The 24,954-nt window shown below is 49.0% G+C and overlaps 1 protein-coding gene across 2 annotated transcripts in view; it reads left to right on the top strand.

Annotated features, from left to right (window-relative positions):
- The window catches only part of LOC129708394 (caskin-2-like), a 264,337-nt gene that overhangs the window by 218,863 nt on the left and 20,520 nt on the right, over window positions 1-24,954 (top strand). For both annotated transcript variants that reach the window (XM_055654104.1, XM_055654105.1), the window contains 5 exons: window positions 287-496; window positions 2,958-3,076; window positions 4,413-4,488; window positions 20,778-20,872; window positions 23,146-23,256. In XM_055654104.1, coding sequence (XP_055510079.1) covers window positions 287-496; window positions 2,958-3,076; window positions 4,413-4,488; window positions 20,778-20,872; window positions 23,146-23,256 — 611 coding nt within the window. The remainder of the gene's footprint in view (window positions 1-286; window positions 497-2,957; window positions 3,077-4,412; window positions 4,489-20,777; window positions 20,873-23,145; window positions 23,257-24,954) is intronic.

Raw genomic sequence — 24,954 nt, forward strand, 5'->3', positions numbered from 1 at the left:
GGGGAATAAATGGAATAAATGGATTAGGGTAGGATTAGTGTAAATGGTGGTTGATGGTTGGCACAGATGTGGACCAAAGGCTTGCTTTTTTATAACTATCTCTCTCTATGAATACTCTGGTGAGGAACTTAGTAAGGCTTAGTAAGGCTGAACCATATCCTAGCAATGCCATGGCTGGTAGGGGATAGGGGAATGGACAGGTGGTGATAGGATAGAGTTGTACGATTGCAACTGTGGAGCAGTGATGGTCTGATTGGGCTGCCTGTTGTGCCTTATTTGTATCCAGGCACCCTGACTCGTCATGCCTCAGTGCCTCCTCACCAGCGCCAGCTCTTCCCCAAGACACACCAGCACAGCTCGATCACCTCACAAACCGACGAGACGCAGCAGCTCTACCAGCAGATGTACTCGCAGACTCTGCCCACCCATCGCACCTTCAAATACCCGGCCTTCAGTCGGACCAGTCACAACAACGACAACAGCAAGGTGTCTGAAGGTAACCCAACGTCCAAGACACTAGCTAGCACCGTGGGATTTCAGATTCCCAAATAGCTCTCCAGTAGCTTGTGAAGATGGGAAGAAGTGTGGGAACAGGAATGGCCCACTCAGCCCATTGAGCATACTCCCCTGTTCATACTTCTGAAGAAAGGTCATCGACCTGAAACATTAACTCTGTTTCTCTTTGCCTCACCTGCTCAGCATTTGTAGCATTTTCTGTGTTATTTCTGATTTCCAGCAACTGCAGGTGGAGGTGTTGGCCCACTGCACTTGTTCTTCTTGGTGGTCAAGGTCAGAGATCTGGGAGACGCTGTCAGAGTAGGCTGGGCAAGTAACTGCAGCACATTTTGTAGATGGTCAACAGTGCAGAGGGGTTGAATGTTTAGCAGAGAGGATGACTTCTTCTTCTTGCGTATGGCGTGCACAGCCTAAAGTTGCAGGACAACTTGTTCTATATTGATCATATTTGATTGTGCACGCCGAGTTGATTGCATTCGTTGAAACGGGGCGGATCACGTGAAGGTTGCAATCTCCCCCCCCCCCCCCCCCCCCCGTAGAGGGTGATGAGTGGGCAGCTTTGTGTTGAGTTCTTCAAAGTTGTTGGAGCTGCACTATCCAGGCAAGTGAAGGGTCATTCATGACACTCCTGACTTGTGCCTTGTAGATAATAGAAAGGCTTTAGATGCCAGGAGGTGAGTCAGATGCCCAGTTATTTACCAGCATTTGTGGTCAAGATACATTTATGCGGGTGATTCAGTTGAGTTTCTGCTCAGTGCTGACATCCAGGATGGGTTCTTGGTTTAAATGTGGGTCTCCTGAACAACCTGGGAAAGTGGCCTAGTGTTCTGAGTGGTTGTTCTAAATGGGAGAGCATGATTTCTTAATGATGCACTCAGACCTTTTGGTTGTTGTTTTATATTAGCAGTAAAGACGTAGACCGATTGGGTGTTCTTGTCTGTGGTAGGGAATGGCATGGACCTCTTACTCTCCACAGCCCACCTCTTTGCACCTGCTGGGGATATCTGGGTCCTCAGAAAGCCAGATCTCGGTAAGCATTCTGCTTGCTGACCTGCTCATCCCTGCTCCCGTGACATCTCCTAATGTACTGGAGCAACTGTGAACATTGTCTTGCCACAGCCAATGCTTCTTGTTCAGTGTGCAGAATACCGAGTCTTTGCTTCTGCCCACCCTTCCCAATCCCCTAATGTCATGGAGTGGGGTATACTTTACCTGCCTCTAACAGCTCGTCCCATCCCTTTACCTATCCCGCTGAGCTCTTGCTTCTAAAGTAAATAAAGCTCACCCTCTATTGAAATCCCCCCTTTCCCATTAATTGTCATCCATAGTTTATTTTGAAGAAATGCAAAGGAAAAGGACTAAGAATGACATTGCAGTGCTATAGACAGAGGGTGAGATAAAACGCACAGGTTATAAGATGCCACGGAATGGGAAACTGAACTCTTCATAGAAGGAAAGGATCCGTGATGGAGGTGGGGAGTTGTGTTCTCAGTAAGAATGAGTCAAGAAAAGGACCTCAGTCTCTATTTCAATGCAGGATGTATGGAGAAAGGGGAGTACAGGACGAGGCATTTGGAGACTAGGAACAGAAGATTCAGAGGACCACTGACCTTGCCTGCCAGGTCTCTATTGCATCTGTGTCCCTTTATGCCGAGGTATTTCTCTGTCCCCTGAGTGTACAAGAAGCAAGTCTGTGAGGATGGGGTACCAGTGCCATACTCAGCTCCTCGCCAAGCCTGTTTTCCATCCATCCTCACACTCTATTTTCCATAGTAAATGCTGGAGCTATGTTGAACAATTTGCAACATTTAAACTTATTAGTAATCCGAGAAGTCTTCACTTCAGTAAACCTTGAAGGGAGGGGACGAGCCGTGTGTTTTTAAGGAATTTGGAAAGGCTCTATATATGGAAAAAGGGAATGTTCAGGCAGTGTTTTACACAGCGAACGTATTTAAATGCTTGATAAGATCAATGAATAGAGTATCGCTTAACACGGGAAGATATCCCAGGAGGTAATACAATATATTGATGAGAATAGGATAGCAAGTCAAGGATTTAGGGGAACATTTGGTCATTCACAGTGTGAGTCAGGTGTGAAGGAGAGGAGGTGGAGGAGTATACAGAGTATTCCACTGGGTTGGGTTGTAGTTCTGTGTTACTCGGTGGAGGTATGTTTATCATCCTGCACTCACCTGAGACGGTGGAAGCAGGCTTCAGTTTAACTCATCTGACAGAAAGCACCACTGACCTCTGGAGTACTCCCACAGGGCAGGTTACGTGAGGAAGTCTATGGACCGGGGATTGCACCAAACTGAAACAAATAGCCGTGTTGGTAGATTGTTGTTTTGCTTCGTGTCTTTCCACCGATCTGAGTGCCAGTGCTGAAGGCTTACAGCTAGTCGGAAGTAAACGGTCTAAACATCGTTTCCCTCTGTTTGCAGGTGACAGGAATAGCGTGGGCAGCACAGGGAGTGCGGGCAGTATTCGCAGTGCCGGCAGTGGGCAAAGCACTGACAGTGCCAATGGACAGACTGCCAGCAACAACGGGGAGAATGGCAAGGTACGGGAGTGTGCTGCTCGTCAGCAAAACACTGGCATGTGATTAAGACTGGACGATCAAAGTCGCCACAGCCAGACATAAAAATAGCTTTTTTCCATGAGCAGTAGCTCTACTCAACAGCCAAAATGTCTGTTGCCTCTTTTACTCTGGATACTTTATTTTCACATGTTTAAATTATAATGTTTTATTTTTTTAATTGTCTGCTGTATATCGTGTTTTTATACATCTGCCAGCAAAGCACCAAGGCAAATTCCTTGTATGCATACATACTTGGCCAATACATTTTTAATTCATTTTTTTTAATTCAATGTGAAAATAGCCACTGGACCCTGCAAGTCCAACCTCTACATTTGTAGATTCAAAGCACATCTCAGTGCATCCAAGGTACACAAAAATGCTGGAGAAACTCAGTGCATCCATCTCCCTTCTCTAGGAAACTGTGGGACAGGAAGCTGGTGACAAGGTGGGGTGGGTTACATGGTGCACAATAGGTTTGGGATGGGGTTGGTGATGGCATTGGTGGGTGATGGGGTTGGTGAGGTTGGTCATTTGGGGTCATGGCCTCTGCAGTTACTTTGAAACTCACAGAAAGGATTGAAGCCCCTCCAGCTTGCTGTTAGCCCCCTCCATTGTCCACAGGTGTCCAAATTCTGCACAGTTCCCACCTTGACTGTCAGCCTCAGCATCTCCACAGACTCTGATCCCCTCTGTCCACCTGGCCAGTCCTTGAGTGTGTTTTCCCCCTCCCCCTTCCATGGTTGGACAACCCCAGCCTTGTCATTGAACCAGCCAGTGGTTATTTCATCCTATTTCTATCAGTTTCCTCCGGTTCATGGATTGTCAACTGCACTCTCTCTACAACAGAAACAGTGCCCCATCTGCCCCCACCCAACAGCAACTGTTCGATTAATGGCTTTTATGTGGCCAAAGGTTATACGGGAGTAATCATCTAATTCCAGAACAATGCAGAAGCAGACTCTCCCTGTTTCTCCATTCACTCGCCTGCTATTTTTGCCTCCATTCCCCCCTGAAACTCCTCCTCACCCGCTCCCCTCCTCCCTCCTCCCCCCCCTCCCTCCAATCTCCTTCCCCCCTCCCTCCTGTTCCCCTTCTCTCCCCCCTCCCTTCCTCCTCCCTCTTCCACTCCACATACTGCAATTCCTTTCTTTCCGCCTGCCCTCCACCTTGCTGTAATTCAGGGCTTGGGCTGAGGACAGGTGACAGTACAGACACACATGGCAAAATAAAACAGCGGCAGATATTCTGGTTGTTTTCATCAGAGAGGCCAATGGACTGACGCGATGCATCTACCTGTATTTGCTTTGCTTTCATGCAGGCAGCGCCCCCTGATGGACATCCGGAGGCCTACATCAGTATAGAAGGTCCCAGCGAACAGGTCGACCAGTCTGCAGGTAAGAGCCAATCTGGGTCTTGATTCATGTTATTCCAAACACCTCCCACTCAGACCTAGCCGCTGGGATTCGGTACATGGAGAGGTTTCATTGTCTAATGCATGGAAATAGAAAGATGCCTGCTTGGGCCAGTAGACAACGGGCTGTGGAGGGCTGGGAGAGTGGAGCACCCGAGGCCCAAGTGTTGTGTTCCCTCATGCAAGCTCCGTTCTTTCAGAGGCCTTCTTTGCAGAACGCACCACACGCAGGTAGACACCAGGTGCTGGAGTAACTTAGCAGGTCAGGCACCATCTCTGGAGAAAAAGGATGGGTGATGTTTTGGGTCGGAACCCTTCTTCAGACTGAAAGCAGAAGGGTGGGAACTAGAGGTAGGAGGTGACCTATTGGCTAGGGAATCGTCATCTGTTGCCAGACATGGATTGTTCTGGCCTTTTGTTACCTTCAGTTCCGTCCCCTCTACTTTCAGTCTGAAGAAGGGTTCCGACCCAAAACGTCACTCATCCTTTTTCTCCAGAGATGCTACCTGACCCACTGAGTTGCTCCAGCACTTTGCATGTACATCTTCGGTATAAACCAGCATCTGCAGTTCCTTCTGGCACACCACAGGGTCAAGGGTCTGGAGACTGGATGTGTCAGAGAATGGAAGTGAGGTTGAGAGTTACTGCTGAGCAATGGTGGGAGAATTGGGAATGGGAAGGATCGGGGAAAAGTTCAACTACCTGGAGTGGTGGTGACATGCTCAGGGTGCAGTAGTTGTGGGAGTTGGTGGTCAGGGTGGGGATTGCAGGCAGATCGGTGGTGAGGAGCCCTCCACAAGTGGGTAGTCAAGAGTGGGGGAAATTATAGCGTTAGGGGTGAGTCACCAGAGCAGTAAATTGAGCCTTAAAATGGAGACACAAGAAACTGGTCTGAAGAAGGGTCCCTCCCGATCCAAAACATTGCCTATCCATGTCCTCCAGGGAAGTTTCCTGACCCACTCAGTTACCCCAGCACTTTGTGTAATGACAATAATTTGAGCCTCTTGGGCAAGGTTTGCAAAATTTGTGGGGGTGTGTTAGGGTGGAGTGGCACAGTGCGATCCCAAGTGAAAACTGGCCGGGTGCTTCTTTGGGCAGTGCAGTCTCTGAACCACACAGGGAGCAGCGGCTTGAAATGTCCGCTCAGGTTTCTGACCTGAGTCTCGAACCAGCGTAAGAGTGTTACTAACTGAGCCACGATCGATATTCAGAAGCGAATTGATGATTTGAAATACATCCACTTTCCGCTTCTCACTCATTCCTCTTCCCTTTCCACTCACTCCTCCATTTCTATCTTCTCTCTCCCCTTCAACCCTCTCATTCCCTCCTCTCTCCTCCACCCATCCCTTACCCTCCCCAGCTTCACTTTCCTCATTCCCTCCCTTTGTCCCTTTCTAACCTCCCCAATTTCCCTGCAGTGCTCCCACGATGGGTTAGTCTGGGACAGGGAGGGTGTGCAGTCTGTGGGCTGCAAGGGTGCCAGATGTGGTTATGTTGTCTGCCAGCACTCTGCTGCTCCACCCCATGTTCCAAACACTGTTTGCCCCAGGTCTTTCATCCTTTAACTGCCTAGTAAGTTGACAGCTCTAATTTACAACAACTTGCAATGGCTTGTCTCTGGGTGGGAGGTGTGACAGGTGCAGAGAGTTTACTTGCCTTCTCTACTCCCAAAGGCTGAACATCGCGATATGTTCAGAAAGTCATATTTTTGCATCTTCACACCATCGTTTCCCCTCTCCTGAAACCCCAAATCGCGCAGCCACTGATTTCTGTTATGCTCTGTCTTTTCTATTTCCACATCCGCCTAGAATGCAACTGTTGTATCTTGCTTTAAATGCTTGCTTCTCAGGCCCTGGGGCTGAGGGTTGCATTGGTGGGATGTAGGCAATTTGCCCAGCTCAGCTGCTGATGCTGGGGAGATAGGTGCTGAGCTGGGTGGGGGAGCTTGTGCTTCGAAACGCCCAGCCAGAGCCAGCGATGCAAAGTGTGCCCTGGGGGTCTGGTGGGAGGTCAGACCCCACACCATGCAAACTGGAATGGACAATGAAGCCTATTGCTTGAATTGAACGATTTATGCACAGGCCTGCACATGTCACCCACTGGCTAGCTCACATACTGTAAGAGAAGTGCGTCTCAGACATGTCTGCTGCTGATGGGGTGGGGAGAGGGGTGGGTGCACCGTGCAGTGAGTGAGGAAGGGCTTGTTAAAGTGCCGCCAGATTGGCAACGCTGTTGTGACTTCCTAGTGACAGGGAGGCTGCTAATTCCCAGAGATCATGTTTCAGAGATAAAATGTCCAATTGGCTGCCGGGAGTGGAGCCACCTTCTTTTGACAACGGGCTTGCATTCCGCACCACTGGTCCCCAGGCTTGTGTGAGGCAGTGCTCACTGACACACCGAGCTCTGGAGAGAATCGGTCACTGAGGCTCTGGGGCACCTGTCCGAGCCAGACACTGGTCCTGCTGAGGAAGGAAAGGACCGCACTCCGATCAGAGCAAGGCCGGGCACAGGCCTGTGTGTTGCCAACAGCTATGACGTTTGCCCCTCAGCCTCGGGTTTGTGCTTTCATCATGTTTTTTTTTAATCAAAATGAGGGGTAGAACTGTAAAATGAGGTTAAAACTGTAGAGGTCACGGCTCTCGCTTGACTTTTTTTCCCTGTTGCCAGCCGGGCAACCTTGACAGCTTTTTAGGTTGCCAAATGACAGTTTAGGTGGTCATTTAAGACGGTTTGCATGAAGCGTGTGATAATGTGCTTGGATGAAGTGCGTAGTTACCAGTTGGAATTATGCTCAATGAAGCATTCACATATTATGTTCAAGAAGGAACTGCAGATGTTGGAAATCGAAGGTAGACAAAAGTGCTGGAGAAATTCAGCGGGTGCAGCAGCATCTATGGAGCAAAGGAAATAGGCAACGTTTCAGGCCGAAACCCATCAGTCATCAACCCATCGGCCCGAAATGTTGCCCATTTCCTTCGCTCCATAGATGCCGCCGCATCTGCTGATTTTTTCCAGCACTTTTGTCTACATTCACATATTATTTCTGCTTCAAATAAAGTCACAAACTATACATATTCACCAATCAAGACATTATATATACCACAATGACATGCAGAAAAATTATAATACAATATCTCAACTCTTTTTACATATTGCAATTGATGCAAGCATGTTTTCTGTGAAGGACCGAAAATTACCATGACATGGCCATAGCATGGGTCGTTATTGCTATTGGCACAGAAACACTCTCGCTTCCCACATAATTTATCCACAACAAAACATACAGGTTGCAAGGAAATTTCTAAAGGCATTTTATGATAATAGCTGTTAAAACCGACTATACCCTTCTGACAGGTTAAACTAACTGACAAGAGATGGCCAAAGGACATAACTGCAACAAATGGTAATATGTTTAAAGGTGTCAAAACAAATAATAACATTGGGAATTAAAACACATTTCATTGCATTCCGTCATCAAACCATATAACCATATAATAATTACAGCACGGAAACAGGCCATCTCGGCCCTACAAGTCCGTGCCGACACAACTTTTTTTCCCTTAGTCCCACCTGCCTGGTTCAAACCTCAAACATAGTCAAACATAGGATCAGTGCAGTATGAATGGGGGGGGAGAAGTCAGGATGGATGGGAAGGGGTGTCAGTACAGTATGAATTGGGGGATCAGCGTAGGATGGGTGGGTCAGTACAGGAGAATGAATGCGGGGGATCAGGGTGAGGATAGATTGGGGGGGGGGGGGGGAGGGCAGGACAGATGTCAATGCGAGGTGGGTAATGGGTGATTAATAGATTGGGAGTCCCAGTGTAGGTAGATGGGGAGGGGAGGACAGAGGGATATCAGTGAGGACTGAATAGAGGAGAGAGAGAGGAGGAGGAGAGAAGAGGGAGAGAGTGCGAGAGAGGAGAGGAGAGTCCCAGAGAGAGAGAGAGAGAGAGAGAGAGAGAGAGAGAGAGAGAGAGAGAGAGAGAGAGAGAGGAGAGAGAGAGAGAGAGAGAGAGAGAGAGAGAGAGAGAGAGAGAGAGAGAGAGAGAGAGAGAGAGAGAGAGAGAGAGAGAGAGAGAGAGAGAGAGAGAGGAGAGAGAGAGAGAGAGAATACGTGAAGAACCCCGCTTACGACGCATGCGTGTCATCTTTCAAAGCAGCGGTGTGAGGTCACAGATACACTATAATGACCTAAAATAGTAAGATTATTAAAGAGATACCAGTTTAAGATATGACCATTCGAGGGTGGGAGCGGAGGGCACGTATTCCCTCAACGTTCCTCCTCATAAAATAAAGATCAAACTTCAAACTGGTAAGTTCTCGTTTAATCTTACTATTTTACTTCGGAGTCACGTGAGTGACTACGTGAAGATTTCAAAGCTATGTGACCTCATGCCGTGGAACGAGTCCATGCTTCACAACTGCCTTGGTAGTTTGGGAGAAATTGTTAATGATATTCAAAAAACATTCATACCAATTATTTAACGTAAATGATAAATAATATTTTATTAATTCAAATCATAACCCTTGTATTCTTCAGGGATAAATTATCATACAGAACTTAAAATTTTCCCCGAAAACGTTCCCATACTGCTAACTGGTTTGTTATAAAATTTCTGAAACGTTTTCTCCGACGACCATCCTGCAATCCTGAGGATTTGGTCCATGGATACATCAAGGCGTTTTGCTGCGGATGTAGCTGCAGCCCTGGTGGAGTGAGATTTAAATATGTTAGTGTCCACTCCCGCCTTTCTTAACCCATATTTCAGCCACCGCGAAATGGTCTGAGTTGACACTCTATGGTACGGTTTCTTATAGCTGATTAACAGAGCCATTTCCTTGCCTCTGATAGCCTTTGTCCGTTCAATATATAACAAAATGTGCTTCACTATACAGAGGCGTTCGTCCTCCGGGTAGGCCATAAATTCTATGACCTGCCCCGCTGATCCTGGTCTATTTTGTTTAATAAGGTCCTGGATCACAAAAACCAAACTTCCCTGCCGCCATAGTCAAGCCATCCAGTCTTAATTTTTGCAATGACTGGACTCTTTGCGCTGTGACCAGCGCCATCAGCATTACCATTTTTCTAGTTAGTTTGTCCAGAGTTAATGCTGTAGCCGGCGACCAAATCCTTAGCATGGTCAGGACCACACTTACATCCCAGATTTGGTTGTATCTTGTTTTGGGTGGCTTGGTGTTAAAGATGCCTCTTAAAAGTTTTAACTACCAACGGATGTGATCCCACTGACTGTCTTTCTGTTCCTTGCCACAAATAACTTGACAATGCACTTCTGGCACTATTCACAGTGCTGTAACTAAGTCCTTCATAGTGCAGACTGGTGAGAAACTCTAGCACTGCCGGAACATCCTTATTTCTGTGGTCCAGATGGTTATTATGGCAGTAATTAGTCCATTTTCTAATATGACTTAAATACTGTTTTTGTGTAGACTGTAGTGCGTGGGTCTCAAAATGAGGCAAGTAGTCCGCAGTTTGAGAAGCACTTTACTTTATTTCCTCCCGGTTCAGGGGAAGACGAAACCAGGGGAAGATGGCACCCAAACCCTGCCTTTTATACCCTCCGGCTAAGGACCGCCTCCGGACTGCACCACTCCTGTGCCGAGGGGTTCGGCAGTATAATGGGACGACCCTTAGGAGCCGCCACAGGACCCCCCCCCCCAGAACCAGAGGCACAAAACGCACCGGCGGGCGCACGACCCGGCCGGCCCGCGTGCGGAAGTCAGCAGATCCCGGGGCTTGCGGGGGCGTAGGTGGAGGGACAGGTCGAGGGGCCGGCGGGAGGACAGGTGGAGTGACAGGTGGAGGGAGTCGTGAGGGGGGACGCCCTCGGGGCCGAGGTTGAGCAACCAGCACCGGCTGGTCAATGTCCAGGTGCGCCGGCTTCAAACGGTCAATCGACACGGCCTCCAGCCGGCCCCCCATGTCCAGGACAAAAGTCGACTGCCCGTGTTCCAGCACCCGGAACGGGCCCTCGTACGGCCTCTGAAGTGGCGTCCGGTGGGCATCACGGCGCAGGAAGACGTATGGGCAGTCCGTGAGGGCCATTGGCACGTGTGGGCGAAATGTCCCATGGCGGGATGTCGGGACGGGTGCGAGCCTGCCAACTCGCTCGCGAAGGCGTTGAAGGGTGGAGGAGGGCGTTTCCTGCTGCTCCGGCGCCGACGGCACGAACTCCCCGGGCACTGTGAGTGTCGACCCGTACACCAGCTCCGCCGATGATGAGGCCAAGTCCTCTTTGGGAGCGGTCCGGATGCCCAGCATGACCCACGGCAACTCGTCCATCCAGTCCGGGCCGGTGAGCCGTGCCTTCAATGCCGCCTTCAGCTGCCGGTGGAACCTCTCCACCAGACCGTTAGCCTGCGGGTGGTAAGCCGTGGTGTGGTGCAGCTGCACCCCCAGCAAGCGAGCCATGGCTGACCACAGCTCGGAGGTGAACTGTGGCCCCCGGTCGGAGGAGATGTGCGCCGGCACCCCGAAGCGAGCAATCCAGTGCGCGGACAACGCACGAGCACACGAAGCCGATGAGGTGTCAGCCAACGGAATGGCCTCCGGCCACCGCGTGAAGCGGTCCACCATGGTCAAAAGGTGGGTGATGCCCCGGGACGGTGGAAGGGGCCCCACAATGTCCACGTGGAGATGGTCGAACCGCCGGTGAGGTAGACCGAACTCCTGGAGAGGTGCGCGGACATGGCGCTGGATCTTTGCTGTCTGGCACGGGATGCAGGTGCGAGCCCAATGGGCAACTTGCTTGCGCAGACCGTGCCACATGAAGCGAGCTGCCACCAGTGCCGTTGTCGCCCGGATTGATGGGTGAGCCAGTCCATGGATGACCTCGAACACTCTCCGGCGCCAGGTGGCAGGGACGATGGGGCGCGGCTGACTGGACGACACATCGCACAGGATTGTCATACCCTCAGGACCGAGAGGGACATCCGCAAGACGGAGTCCGGAGATGGCAGTCCGGTAGGTGGGCACCTCGTCGTCCGTGAGCTGTGCCGCCGCCAGAGCAGAATAGTCCAATCCGGGCGCCACCTCGAACACGGCATTTATAGCAGGGCGGGACAATGCGTCGGCCACCCGGTTCTCTTTCCCCTTGACGTAGCGGATGGCTGTGGTGTACTCGGAGATGTAAGCTAACTGCCGCTGCTGACATGCGGACCAGGGGTCGGAAACCTTCTGCAGGGCGAAAGTGAGCGGCTTATGGTCGGTGTAGGCGGTGAACGGGCGGCCCTCCAGGAAGTAACGAAAATGGCGCACAGCCAGGTACAGAGCCAGGAGCTCACGATCGAACGCACTGTACTTGGTCTGCGCGCGGTTGAGGTGCCGACTGAAGAAGGCCAGAGGCCGCCAAACTCCGCCCGTCAGCTGCTCCAGTACAGCACCAACTGCCGACTCCGAGGCATCCACAGTGAGAGCAGTCGGGGCATCTTCCCGCGGGGGCACCAGCAGCACGGCCCGAGCAAGGGCCTCCTTCGCGCCGTCGAAAGCTGCCTCCGCCTCGTGGGTCCACTCAACGCTCTTCTGCTGCCCACCCGCCAGAAGTTGATACAGGGGCCGCATGATGTGGGCCGCGGATGGCACGAAACGATGGTAGAATGCCACCATGCCGACAAATTCCTGCAGGCCACGCACCGTGCGTGGGCGGGGAAACCGACGGACGGCGTCAACCCTGTCAGGTAGGGGAACCGCGCCTTGCGCAGGCACGCGGTGGCCGAGAAAGTCAATTTCGTTGACCCCAAAACGGCACTTGTCCAGGTTGATGGCCAAACCATGCTCGCTGAGCCGCTGACAGAGCTGTTGAAGGTGAGCGCAGTGTTCCTGCTGCGAGCGGCTGGCCACCAGGATGTCGTCCAGGTACACGAACACGAATTCGAGGTCACGACAAACCCCGTCCATGAGGCGCTGAAAGGCCTGTGCAGCGTTTTTGAGGCCGAACGGCATCCGAGTAAACTCGTAAAGCCCGAATGGCGTGATGATAGCCGTCTTGGGTACGTCATCCGGGTGAACCGGGATCTGGTTATAACCCCGTACCAGATCCACTTTTGAATAAAATGTGGCCCCAGCCAAATGGGCCGTGAAGTCCTGGATGTGGGGTACGGGGTATCGATCCGCTGTTGTTGCAGCGTTCAGCCGTCGGTAATCCCCACAAGGTCGCCAGCCCCCGCTTGACTTAGGGACCATGTGGAGTGGGGACGCCCAAGGGCTGCTCGAAGGGCGGACGATCCCCAAGGCCTCCATCGTGCGGAATTCCCGCCGTGCCAGACGCAGTTTATCTGGTGGCAGTCGTCGTGCTCGTGCATGGAGGGGTGGGCCGGTAGTCGGGATATAATGTACAACTCCGTGGCTGGGGGTTGCTGAATGAAACTGCGGAGTGAGAATGTCCGGGAACGCAGCCAAGATTCGTGCGTATCGGGAGTCCACGGACGCCAGTGGCCGTCCCACCGGTTGACCCAAGCGCAACGTGATCGGCTCCATTGTAGTGGCGTTGACCAAACGCTGACGCCCGACGTCCACCATGAGGGAATGCGTCCGGAGAAAATCGGCCCCGAGCAATGGTTGGGAGACGTCGGCAACGGTAAAGTTCCATGAAAAATGGCAGGAGCCGAGCACGATGGGAACCATGCGCAGTCCATATGTGCGGATGGGGCTGCCGTTCGCCGCGGTGAGGACGGGCCCTCGCTTACCGGAACGAATGTCGGCCAGCGAAGGGGGCAGGACGCTGAGCTCCGCTCCTGTATCCACGAGGAAGCGGGTCCCGGAGCGCCGATCCCAAGCGAAAAGGCGGTGAATTTGGCCGGCCACCGCGGGGACTATTGGCAGCCGGCACAGGCGTTTCCCGGAAACGTGCATGGCTGGCGGCATTGTCGTGCTGCAGCACCCCAGCGCTGATGGAAATAGCACCAGCTCCTTGTGTTTGTGCTATTTTGAGCTTGCCTGCCCCTGCTGGTGGTGCCTGCAGCTTGCTGGCGCTGGACTGCAGGTGCAGTACCCCTCACTGCCGCTGGGGGTAATCGAGCGGGCCGTCGGGCTGGAGCTGTCACTCTTTCCACAGCTCCCCCGCCCCACCGGAGGAAATCGGGAGCTGCTGGGGAGACGTCATCGGTGTGCCTGCCGACGGCCAGCGCGTTGACGTCACCGGCGTGCCTGCCGACGGCCAGCGCGTTGACGTCATCCCGGCGCGTCGACCTCAGCGCGACCTCGTCTCTGCTGACGCCCAGCGCGCTGACGTCATCAGGGCGCGCCATCCACATGGCGTCGGCGCGCCTCCCGAGGGCCCGAAGGTCGGCAAACGAGGCGTCGGTGAGTTGCAATCGAATGTAGGCCGGCAGCAGATGCAGGTAAGTGTACTCGAACAACAGGCACGGCGTGTGCCCATCTAATAACGCCACCATTTCCTTTAGGAGGGTAGATGGCCGCCGGTCGCCCAGGCCCCCCATATGCAGGATCCTACCTGCCCGCTCCATCCTACTTAGTCCGTAAATTTGGAGCAGGAGCTGTTTCAGGCCGAGTATTTATCATTGTCCGGGGGGGCTGCGAGGAAGTCCGATACTTCTTCCACCGCATCCTGGTCGAGGGCTCCCACCAGGTAATAGAAGCGGGTGGCATCGACCGTGATGCCCCGCAGGTTGAACTGGGCCTCCGCCTGCTGGAACCAGATGAGCGGCCGTGTGGTCCAGAAGCTGGGCTGTTTCACGGAGACCGCGTCCAGAGACAGGGTCGGGCTGGCGTGTGAGGAGGTAGGGCTTTGTTCGGTCTCCATCATGATGCCAATGGAGCGTCGGGGTCACCAATGTAGTGCGTGGGTCTCAAAATGAGGCAAGTAGTCCGCAGTTTGAGAAGCACTTTACTTTATTTCCTCCCCGTTCAGGGGAAGACGAAACCAGGGGAAGATGGCACCCAAACCCTGCCTTTTATACCCTCCGGCTAAGGACCGCCTCCGGACTGCACCACTCCTGTGCCGAGGGGTTCGGCAGTATAATGGGACGACCCTTAGGAGCCGCCACAAGACCTTCTTTGTGCTGCTGTGATCATGTCCACGGTTCTTTTAGATAGCCCCATGTCCCGTAGCGGGTCTTTCAGAGTCTACAAGCCAATAAATCAATATTTTTATGACATGGATGGCTATCCTGAGTTACTGGATGCACCAGCAACTAAGGACTATGTCTTAAAGTTATACATGGTTCCAGCACCATATCCTGTGTCACCGAGAACCATGGTTGGGTAGGCCAATCAGGTACTATGAGAATCCCAGATGCCGAATCCTGTTGAATTGTTCTTAGTACCCGATTGATGAGGCAGAAAGGAGGAAATGCATAAATGAACCATTTCCCCCAGTGCAGTGAGAATGCATCTGTAGCTTCTGCCCCAGGATCTGGTTCCCATGATACATACCTCGGTAACTGGTGATTTAACCTGGATGCAAAAAGATCAATATCCGGCGTTCCATACTTTACTGTGATTTCAGCAAATACCGTTCTATCCAACATCCATTCAGTATTTTCATTAAATTTTCGTGACCTGGCATAGGCCACTGAATTTAGTATCCCTGGTAGATACGTAGCCGATAACCAAATATTCCTTTGGACGCACCATTGCCAAATTGAGTTTGCCAATTCATCACAAGATGTTGATATATTTCCACCCATATGATTTATATATGCCACCACCATGGTATTATCTATCTGCAATCTAACATGCTGCTGTTTCATTCCTGAGCAATAAGATTTTAGCCCATAAAATGCACTTAACATTTCTAAGTAATTTATACCCTTAGTATTCAGTAAGTTAGCTTCTTGTATATTCCATCTCCCTCCACAGCTCGAGATGGTATCAGTTGCACCCCAACCAATTGCACTGGCATCTGTTTGTAATACCACAGACGGGTTGTCAATAACTATTGGGTTGGAGCCATACTTAACATTGTGTTCCCACCATTGTAATTCTTTTATAGCTTCAATTGTTAACTCCATTGGCCGATCAAAATGGCCTCTATTAATTTTGAGTGCTCTAATTTTCTCTCTCTGTAAATTTTGGTAATGTAATGGCACAAATTGTATGGCAGGAAGTGTGGCCACAATTTTGCCAATCCTCCTGGCTACCCGTCTAATGGATGGTTTAAACCCCAAGTAATCAATATTAGTTGATGGTATTAATTTTGACTTAATTGGATGGATAATGAATCCCAGCTGTTCAAACAATTGTTTTGTGGCAACCACTGCCTGACATGCCAATTCATAACTTTTTCCCACTATAAGTATATCATCCAAATATGCCATTACTCTATGTTTTTGTTGTCGCAGCAATGCCAAAGCTGGTTTAAGAATTTTTGTAAATAATCTGGGGGCTGACGTTAGCCCGTTTGGTAGCGCCTTGTATTGCCAAAGCTGTCCCATCCAGTTAAATTTCAAAAACCGCCTGTGTCTACCTCTGGTGGGTATTGTATAGTAAGCATCTTTAAGATCAATACTTGCCATAAAGTAGCCCGCTGAAACTAACTCTTTAGCAGTGCTAAAAGTATCCATTTTAAAATGAACATATTGCACAAAATTGTTAAGCGTTGATAAATCAATAATAATACGGCAACCCCCATCTTTCTTATTTCTAATAAATATGTTTGAGACAAATTCCTGTTGTTCAGGTTTGGTTTGTTCAATTTGTTCCCTTTAGTGAATAATCTTTGTAGTTCTATGTGAGCTTTAGCTTGTTCCAATTTAGTAAGCATATATATTCTGTCCAGTGTATGTTGTACTGGAGGGTTTTGTTTGTGTAGAAACTCTTATCAGATATCCCTTAATACTGCTAAGGATATATCTGTCCATAGTTATATTACACCATGCTTCCAAATGAAGTTGCAATGTCCCTCCAACTTCCGTGCTCCCTATTAATTCTGGAGCCCCAGATTCACCTACCTCCATGGTTATCGGTGGTAACTGAGTTATTTTCTCGTTTTCATTCGTGGTTGTGGAGGGCCTTGAGGTTGAGGTTGGGGTAGCTGCTGAAGTAGAGGCTTCCGCATCTTCCACAGTGGTCGTCCCGGGCCAAACCCTAAAAAAGGACGCTGCTGCTGGGTACCTCTGGCCTCTCTCCAATTCTTTGTACTATTATTATAAAAACTACCTTTCTTAGGAAGCCCATAAGGTTGATATCTCTTCCCTAGATATCCTTTGGATGCTCTAATCAGCCCCAAAGTCTTGGCCTCCTCATCCAAATCTTTAACCTGTTTGGACAGGTCTCCCCCAAATAACAGGGTTTGGGGTCTTATAGCCCTTTGCTTACATAATATAGCGAACTTCGGGTCTAGAGCTGGCTGAATGGCCCCCTTTCTAATATTATTTAGTTCAAACTGCATGTTGCAAAATAGTGCTAAGGCATCCTTGTGGTCACTAGTCATGTCCACCTTTTCTAACGTGCGGGCCAAGGCTGTTATGCCCGCCGTGAGACCTTTCAGGGCATTTTGGATTTTAATATCCTGACTCCTAATGCCCTGCCCACCGGTTAACACTGGCTACATTAAGAGCACCACAATTTCCCGGGGGTAAATGCCTTGCCAACACTTCAGCAAAAGTATTAGCTTGCAGTTGATGGGTGGACATGTATTCAATACTTGCAGCCATCCTGTCCTCGAGATTCTTCCCAGTTTGTTCCTGCTGGAAGTACTGGCCCACCATGTCCAGCAGGTTGTTTTTCTCCCCTTCAATAGGAGAAGGTGGCTCCATCTCCTGCTCAGATTCTGACCCAGTCAGACCTTCAATACCCTCCTCAGAGGAGTCTGATATTTCCTGCAGCCCTTTATGGGAAACTGCTGTGGGACTTATATTTTTCCCACTGTGGCTATCCTCCATATCGCGGAGCCTGCCACTCTGGAGAATTTCCTCCAGCAACCGCTCCAGCCGACTTCCATACTCTCGGGCACTAGTCGATCGCGGGTGCTTAAATATATCGGACCGCTCCTGCCAACCTTGGTGCTCTTGGGCACTAGTCGCACGCGGTATTTCCCGCAGCCGGTCCCCATGCCTACGGGCACTGGTTGCTCCCGGCCGCCCGATATACTCCTGCCGCTCCTCATGGTCCCGGTACTCACGGGCACCTGTTGCTGGCGGCTGATCATCCTCCAGCCACTCGTACTGGCTTTCCAGCTCCGTAAAACTGGCCGCTCCTGGCTGCTCCATGACCACATCACTTTCAACGTGATGCAATTTTTGCTTTACCTTCCCGCCCGGCCGAGAAGTAGATTTTGCCGGCGCGGGGTTTAAGTCGGGCACAGCTGGTTCCTCCATAGGAATCTCCTGTGGCGTCGGCTGCTGCTGCAGGTCCCCGGCTACTTCCCGACTTACGTGCTGCACCTTCCTCACCGAGTTTCTCCGAGTTACTCTGTCCATTTCCTACAAAAGTTTGAAATGCAGAGTCACTTACCTGCCGTTCAAGGGGACGTCCTCCCCAGGTGTGACTCGTTGCAATGCGTGTAGCGATATGACACACATGCGTCATAAGCGGGGTTCTTCACGTAGTCACTCACGTGACTCCGAAGTAAAATCAAAGATACTAGACGAATACAGCCGCCGCCGCCGACACGAAACGTCACGTTCCTATTCTCCAGAGATGCTGCCTGACCCGCAGAGTTACTCCAGTTTTTTGTGTCTATCGGTATAAACCAGTATTTGATTGCCAAGCCGGGCAAAATGAGTCGGCATTTAGGTTGCCCAGCTGCACTTTGAGTGGTCAATGGCACCCGGGCAACCTCTAATTTCGAGCCCTGGAGGTGACTAAACTATCAGTGTGACAGGGTTGAGCAAAGCAAGAGAGTGAACAGTGGACTGCCAGAGTACAGAATCCTAACTTGTCACACACAGAGGCTAGAGGGTGAAATAGTCAAAGAGTTGTGCAGCACAGAAACAGGCCCTTCAGCCCAATGTCCTTGCCCTTCACCAGCCCCTTTTAACCAAATAGCCGTCTATTGTTTTGGACTGTCTAGATGCTTCATAAATGTCATAACCTGCCTTCATCCTGTATTCAGGCAGTGAAATCCAGACTCCAGCCACCCTATGAGTGAAAAACATCCTTTGGTAAAACACTGGTGGGGTGGGTACAGGAAGGAGAGGTCAGTAATACAACGTTTATTGCTGGTCCTTACAACGTGGGCAGTGTTGATAGTTTGGGACACTGCAGGTCTGGCCTGGTCTCTGGAAGATGCTATTTCACTACGAAGATGCTCGTCCACTCTGGACCCTCCTGAATGCAACATCCCTGAGGACCCTGTCTGGGAGAAGCCGATGGGAAGATCGCTCACTCATTGCAGTGGCTGAGAGGAGAAATTTACTCCTCCAGCTAAGAATTTTATAGAGTGTAGAAAGCAGTTTAGAAGCTGAGGTATTTGCAGTTTGAGGCTAAATACAACAAAGTTGCATTCGCTCTGATCACCAGTCACTTCGAGTCATAGAGTCTTACAGCGTGGAAACAGGCCCTTCAGCCCAACTTGCCCGCACAGGCCAACATGTCCTATCCACACTAGTCCCACCTATCTGTATTTGGCCCATATCCCTCTAAACCTGTCCTATCCATGTACCTGTCTAAATGTTTAATAAATATTGCGATAGTACCTGCCTCAAATACCTCCTCCAGCAGCTCATTCCATATGCCCACCACATTTCTCAGGCTTTTCCCAGCTGCAATGTAATATAGGCGCATGGCAATAAAAGGGGCAGCTGGCTGATGTTGGGGGTAATTATCTAACAAGCTGTGGGAAGTGGAGATCAAAATAATTGCTGGAATTCTGAAATAAAAGCAGGCAATGCTGGAAATGCTTAGCAGGTCAGGCAAAACTCATGGCGGGAGAAACAATTCAGGTTCTGATGAAAGATTACAGATCTGAATTGCTAATTGTTTTCCCTCCACAAATGCTGCCTTACCTGCAAATTGTCTCCAGCGTTTTCTGTGTTTATTTTCACCAGTTTGGAGAAGTGGCTTTGTTTCTGGTCAGGCAGTGGGCAGGATGACCAGGCATGCCAACGACCCAGTCAGGTGACTTCTGCCGGCCGTCCCGCTACCGACACCGATCACCCACCACGCGGCACAGAGGTGGCATCTGGCTTCTGGCGGTTCCCACCGTTCAGCGGATGGCTCTGCCGAGATCCTCCGGCATGGGTACAGGAGAGCCTGGCCTGTCTGCGGCATAAAGGGGTGGGCTTTGGAGGCTGTCGTGAGCTTCAGATGCCCATAGAACTATGCAGCATGGAAAGAGGCTCTTCAGCCCACCTTATCCACACCAATCAAGTTGCCATTCTGGGCCAATCCCATTTGGTTCATATCCTTCTATACAATTCCTATTCATGTATTTGTCCGAATTTCGTCTAAAAGTCATCATTGACTACATTTTGTCTCCAGCTTCTCCAGTTGGTTTATTGAAGATACAGAGTGAAAAGGTTTCCCTCGAGGTTCCTCTTAAACCTCACTGTGTGCCTGTGCCATCTGGTTTTAGTATCCTCTATCCTGGGAAAAAAAAACCTGTTCATTTTATCCATGCCCCTTGTGATTTTCTACACTTCAATAATTGGGCAGTGGGCAACAATTAAATTAAGGTGGAAGCTGGCTACAATTTATTTTTAAATACTTTTAAAATGTGTACACTTTGCCATCCTACCGATTTTACCAGTGAATCTCTTCTGCATCCTTTGACATCCTTCCTGAGCTGGGTAACCAGAAGGCACACAGTACTTCGGGTGTGGTCTCACCATGGTTTGTTCAGCTGCATCATGATATCCCAACTTTTGTACTCAATATAGACATAGCATAACACTCACTGTACGCTGGCCCATCACTCACTCCCAAGGCAGGTATTACAATGGTTAAACACAGAGCAAAGCTCGCTCTATACTGTCTCATCTCACACTCCTAGGGCAGGGACAGCTTGGCTTCAACTAGAGTGAAGCATCTTCTACACTGTCCTGGCAAATGTTCCCAGGACATGGTGTTACACAGGTTAAATATAATTATGAATTCCATAATTGGCATTCTGCATAGTGCTTCCTTCTGCGTAACTGTAATTCTGTGTTGCTCGCAACTTTTCCAGGAGAAACCCCAAGGGACTGTGGTTGTGACATGCAATGAACAATTGCGTGCAGTGGACCTGTGCCAGTTGTATCTCGAATGAGACGACCAAATTAGCTGCATTTGTGGTCTGTCAGGTAGCGTGGAGACTGCTGTTTCAGCGTGGGCTAGTGCCTCGGTCTTACTGCCGGTTTATCGTCTTTACAGGAATGCAGAGACTGCCAGACTTCCCCAGCTACAAATCTGGAGAACAAGGATACACGCAACAGTTCATTCACCCCGACCAACTCCTGGAGGGCAAGGTGAGTGAACCAGGAAAGCCAGAACACTTCAGACTTTAAACAATATTGCCTTTTCATTGAATTTGATTGCTTTGAAGGAATTAGGGGTTTGAAGCTTTGATTCCTAATCTTGACGGGAGTTGATGAGAATGTGGAGAGGATAAATACAGAATTGTGTTGGAATGGAGTGAATGAGTGCTTGATAATGAATGATGACTTAATGGGCCAATGGCTCTAAATACACTTGTCCAGACGTACATATCGTCCAGACGTACATGGTTGTAAATACAACTAAACATGAACACGCTTTTCTATGCAGATTGGCACACGAGAACACTACTATAGTTTATTGAACTATCTGACTGCATTTGGCATTCTTTGAAAAATATTTGAAATTTATTGACAATTTTGTACCCACACTATATAAAGAAGCACAATAATCTACCACCATTCATTGAAAGCTGTGATTGAGGACAGTCAAAAGCCCATAACCTTCTTAAAAATCAAGATAACTGAATAAAAATGTCAGTTATTATAGATTGAAGCATTCTGAAACAAATATAAAACATCTTACTTGGATGACCTGAAATTAAAGCCTATAATTAGTTACCTAATTGTAGCTAATTACAAAATTGACCGTTGTGATGGAAATAGTAATAAACACCCAGACTGCCTTGAAAATTCAAAAATGTGATATTCTGATCAAGATCAGAACTTTAATATTATTCTATTATATGCTAATGTCCGTAACAGATAGGTAAATAAATTACAATTTCTAGCAACATCTAGAAACATCTACTTTCAATATAATCAAAATTATTAATTTTTTGCACAATAAATGTGGCTAAAGCTGTTGTGTATATTTAGTATAAAAATATTGATTATACAATTACAGAAAATATAGACGATTTAGATGTTCTTATGACAAAAGAGGATTTAAATCATCTTGCGAGTGGGTGTTTCTGGATTGGAACGTTGCATTTGCGGTGAATTTGAAGCCCATATGGGCAGGAAAGACACTGTCAAATCGTATGGGGCCCAAGTCACATTTTTCACAACGTAAAATTAGATTAAAGCCACCCCAAGAAGCAAGATTATATGTAAAATACACAACTTACCCTTTGTTTTGTCCCGTTTTTGGAATCCGTCACATTGTAGGCGTTGAGGGCGTTAGAAGTCGCTTTTTATTTTAATCAAACTATTAAATTGTACAGCAACTTAAAAACAAAAAACCAGGAACGTAAGTCCGATCGATTTTTCTTCGTCGACTCGCAGCCCGAGGAAGTACCTCTCCGATAAGCGGTACAATTCTGCATTTTAATCCCCCCCCCCCCCCCCCCCCCAAAGGCGCCAAAGTTGCGCACACGGCCAGTGGCAGAACTGCAGCACTGCTGAAGGTAGGTATTCATCGCTACACAATGCCCCACCTAAGCTCATCCCATTTGTCTGTGTTTGGCCCATATCCATCTCCGTCATCTATGTACCATTTGTAGTATTTTGCGGAAAGTTGTTTCACTCAGGGATCCTGTGAGTACGAGAGTACACAAAAATGCTGGAGGAATTCAGCGGGTGTAGCAGCATCTATGGAGCGACGTTTCGAGCCGAAACACGTATGAGAAAATGTTTTTCATTAAACGACAGCTATTTTCATACAATCAGGTTTGGCATAGTTCACCAAAGGAACTCCAGAGCCAGGGGTTTCCAACCTTTTTCGTCCTGCTTAACCCTGGCAACTTTAATAGCACATAACAATGTTATTTCACTTATTTATGAACAAATAATGATGAACAGATACCGGTATACCAGAACCAAACACAGTCAGTCAATGAGAAAAATTATGTACAAATCCAGAATCAATAAATTTAACCCCTGGATAGGCGAAATTTGCCCCCTGGTAAATTTACCTCAGGTTGGGAACCCTTACTCTAGAGTATAGAATCACAGAGATATACAGCATGGAAAAAGGTCCTTTGGCTCACGGAGTCTGCACCAACCATCAATCATCCATTTTTACACTATTGCTACTCTGACCCATTTTGTTCTCCACACATCCCCACCAACTCCATCATTTACATGCCCAGCATGGACAAAAGTCAATTAACAGTCAACCTGCACAATTTTGGGTTCTGGAAGGAACATGGTCCACCCAGAGGAAACCCACACATACTTGGCAAGACATGCAAACTCCTCATAGATAGCACCCCAAATCAGGATCAAACCTTGGTGTGAGGCAGCAACTGTGCTATCCTTATACTAGTGATCGGGTGTGACGGCATTGCCCCTTCTCTCTGCAGGACGCTGAAGCTATCTTTAATTGGCTGAGTGAATTCCAGCTTCAGCACTACACGGCCAACTTCATCAACGCTGGTTACGACGTGCCAACCATTAGCCGCATGACCCCGGAGGTGAGTACCAGGGAGCGGTGGAAACATCACCCTGCTGCCTGACAAAGCTCGTGACCCAGGCTTCCCCCCAGTGGGCCCACAGGTGGGGAGCTTGTGAGTAGAGGCAATGGCCCAATGAGGCAGAGCAAGGCAAGGTCGAGGAGTGCAAGAGAGACTCTCTCAGCACTGGAGGGGTTACTTCAGCTCACCGTGACTGTTGCTGTGAGCTTTCCTCTTAGTCTGCTTTGATCAGCTGATGGGTTTGTGAGTGAGCATGTTGCTGAGGAAAAGACATTCTGGTGCATGCTGGTGAAGGGTAGTGGTGAAACTAGGTAAGATTCACCCCGAATAAATATATCTGTTGGGTTGCTTGTGAAGATTTTTAGAATTTCAATGAACCCAAAGTACTTTGAACCTCGAAGGGTCTCGACCCGAAACACCACCCATTCCTTCTCTCTAGAGATGCTGCCTGTCCCCCTGATGCTGCCTGTCCAGCATTTTGTGTCTACCTTTGGTGTAAACCAGCATCTCCAGTTCCTTCCTACATACTTTGAATCTGCTCTCTTCCATTTTTACTGCAGTGGTGCCACAGGCCGTTGGCCCATGTAAGCCCCCCTTCACTGTTCTTCCTGGACACTTACCAAACTCATCTTTCCATTAGTTTTCACCTAAATGGAATGTGCTGTTGATTACCAGTGGTAACGTGACTTAAACCTCATTTGGAGCTCTCTCCTGAATTCCCCAACAAAATAGAGAGAGTACAGAGGAGATTTACTAGAATGTTGCCTGGGTTTCAGCAACTAAGTTACAGAGAAAGGTTGAACAAGTTAGGGCTTTATTCTTTGGAGCGCAGAAGGTTAAGGGGGGACTTGATAGAGGTTTTTAAAATGATGAGAGGGATAGACAGAGTTGACGTGGAAAAGCTTTTCCCACTGAGAGTAGGGAAGATTCAAACAAGGGGACATGACTTGAGAATTAAGGGACTGAAGTTTAGGGGTAACATGAGGGGGAGCTTCTTTACTCAGAGAGTGGTAGCTGTGTGGAATGAGCTTCCAGTGAAGGTGGTGGAGGCAGGTTTGTTTTTATCATTTAAAAATAAATTGGATAGTTATATGGATGGGAAGGGAATGGAGGGTTATGGTCTGAGCGCAGGTATATGGGACTAGGGGAGATTACGTGTTCGGCACGGACTAGAAGGGTCGAGATGGCCTGTTTCCGTGCTGTAATTGTTATATGGTTATTATATGGTTATAAGGATACATTTGGATATGGTTTTTCCCATGTGGGAATATCACAGTGCCCATTACATCCATGCCTACTTTTTGTCCATTGATCCCATTTGCCCACATGGACTGCATCGTACAATGTCTGTTTAAGTGTATGTCCAAATGTCTCTCTTTGTGCAAATAATATACCTCTCTGATCCCCCTTAAAACTCTGTCCTCTCACTTTAAATCGATGCACTCTTGCTTTTGATACTCCTACCATGGAATGAGCTTTCTGACCTTTCTACCCTTTCCTTTTTTCTCATAATCTTGGCATCCTTGCGCCCAAGTAATTCCTCCTTCATTCCAGGGAAAACAATTCCTGCCCATCCAAACTCACCTCATGATTGCCCCTCAAGTCCTTTTTCGCGCTTTCAGAATCTAAAAGACCCCAGTCAGATTTCTCCTCAGCCTTTCTCTTTGCCAAGGCTGTTTAGTCTAACCCCGATAGTTG

This window comes from Leucoraja erinacea, chromosome 23, assembly GCF_028641065.1.
Source record: "Leucoraja erinacea ecotype New England chromosome 23, Leri_hhj_1, whole genome shotgun sequence".
Taxonomy (NCBI): Eukaryota; Metazoa; Chordata; class Chondrichthyes; order Rajiformes; family Rajidae; genus Leucoraja; species Leucoraja erinaceus.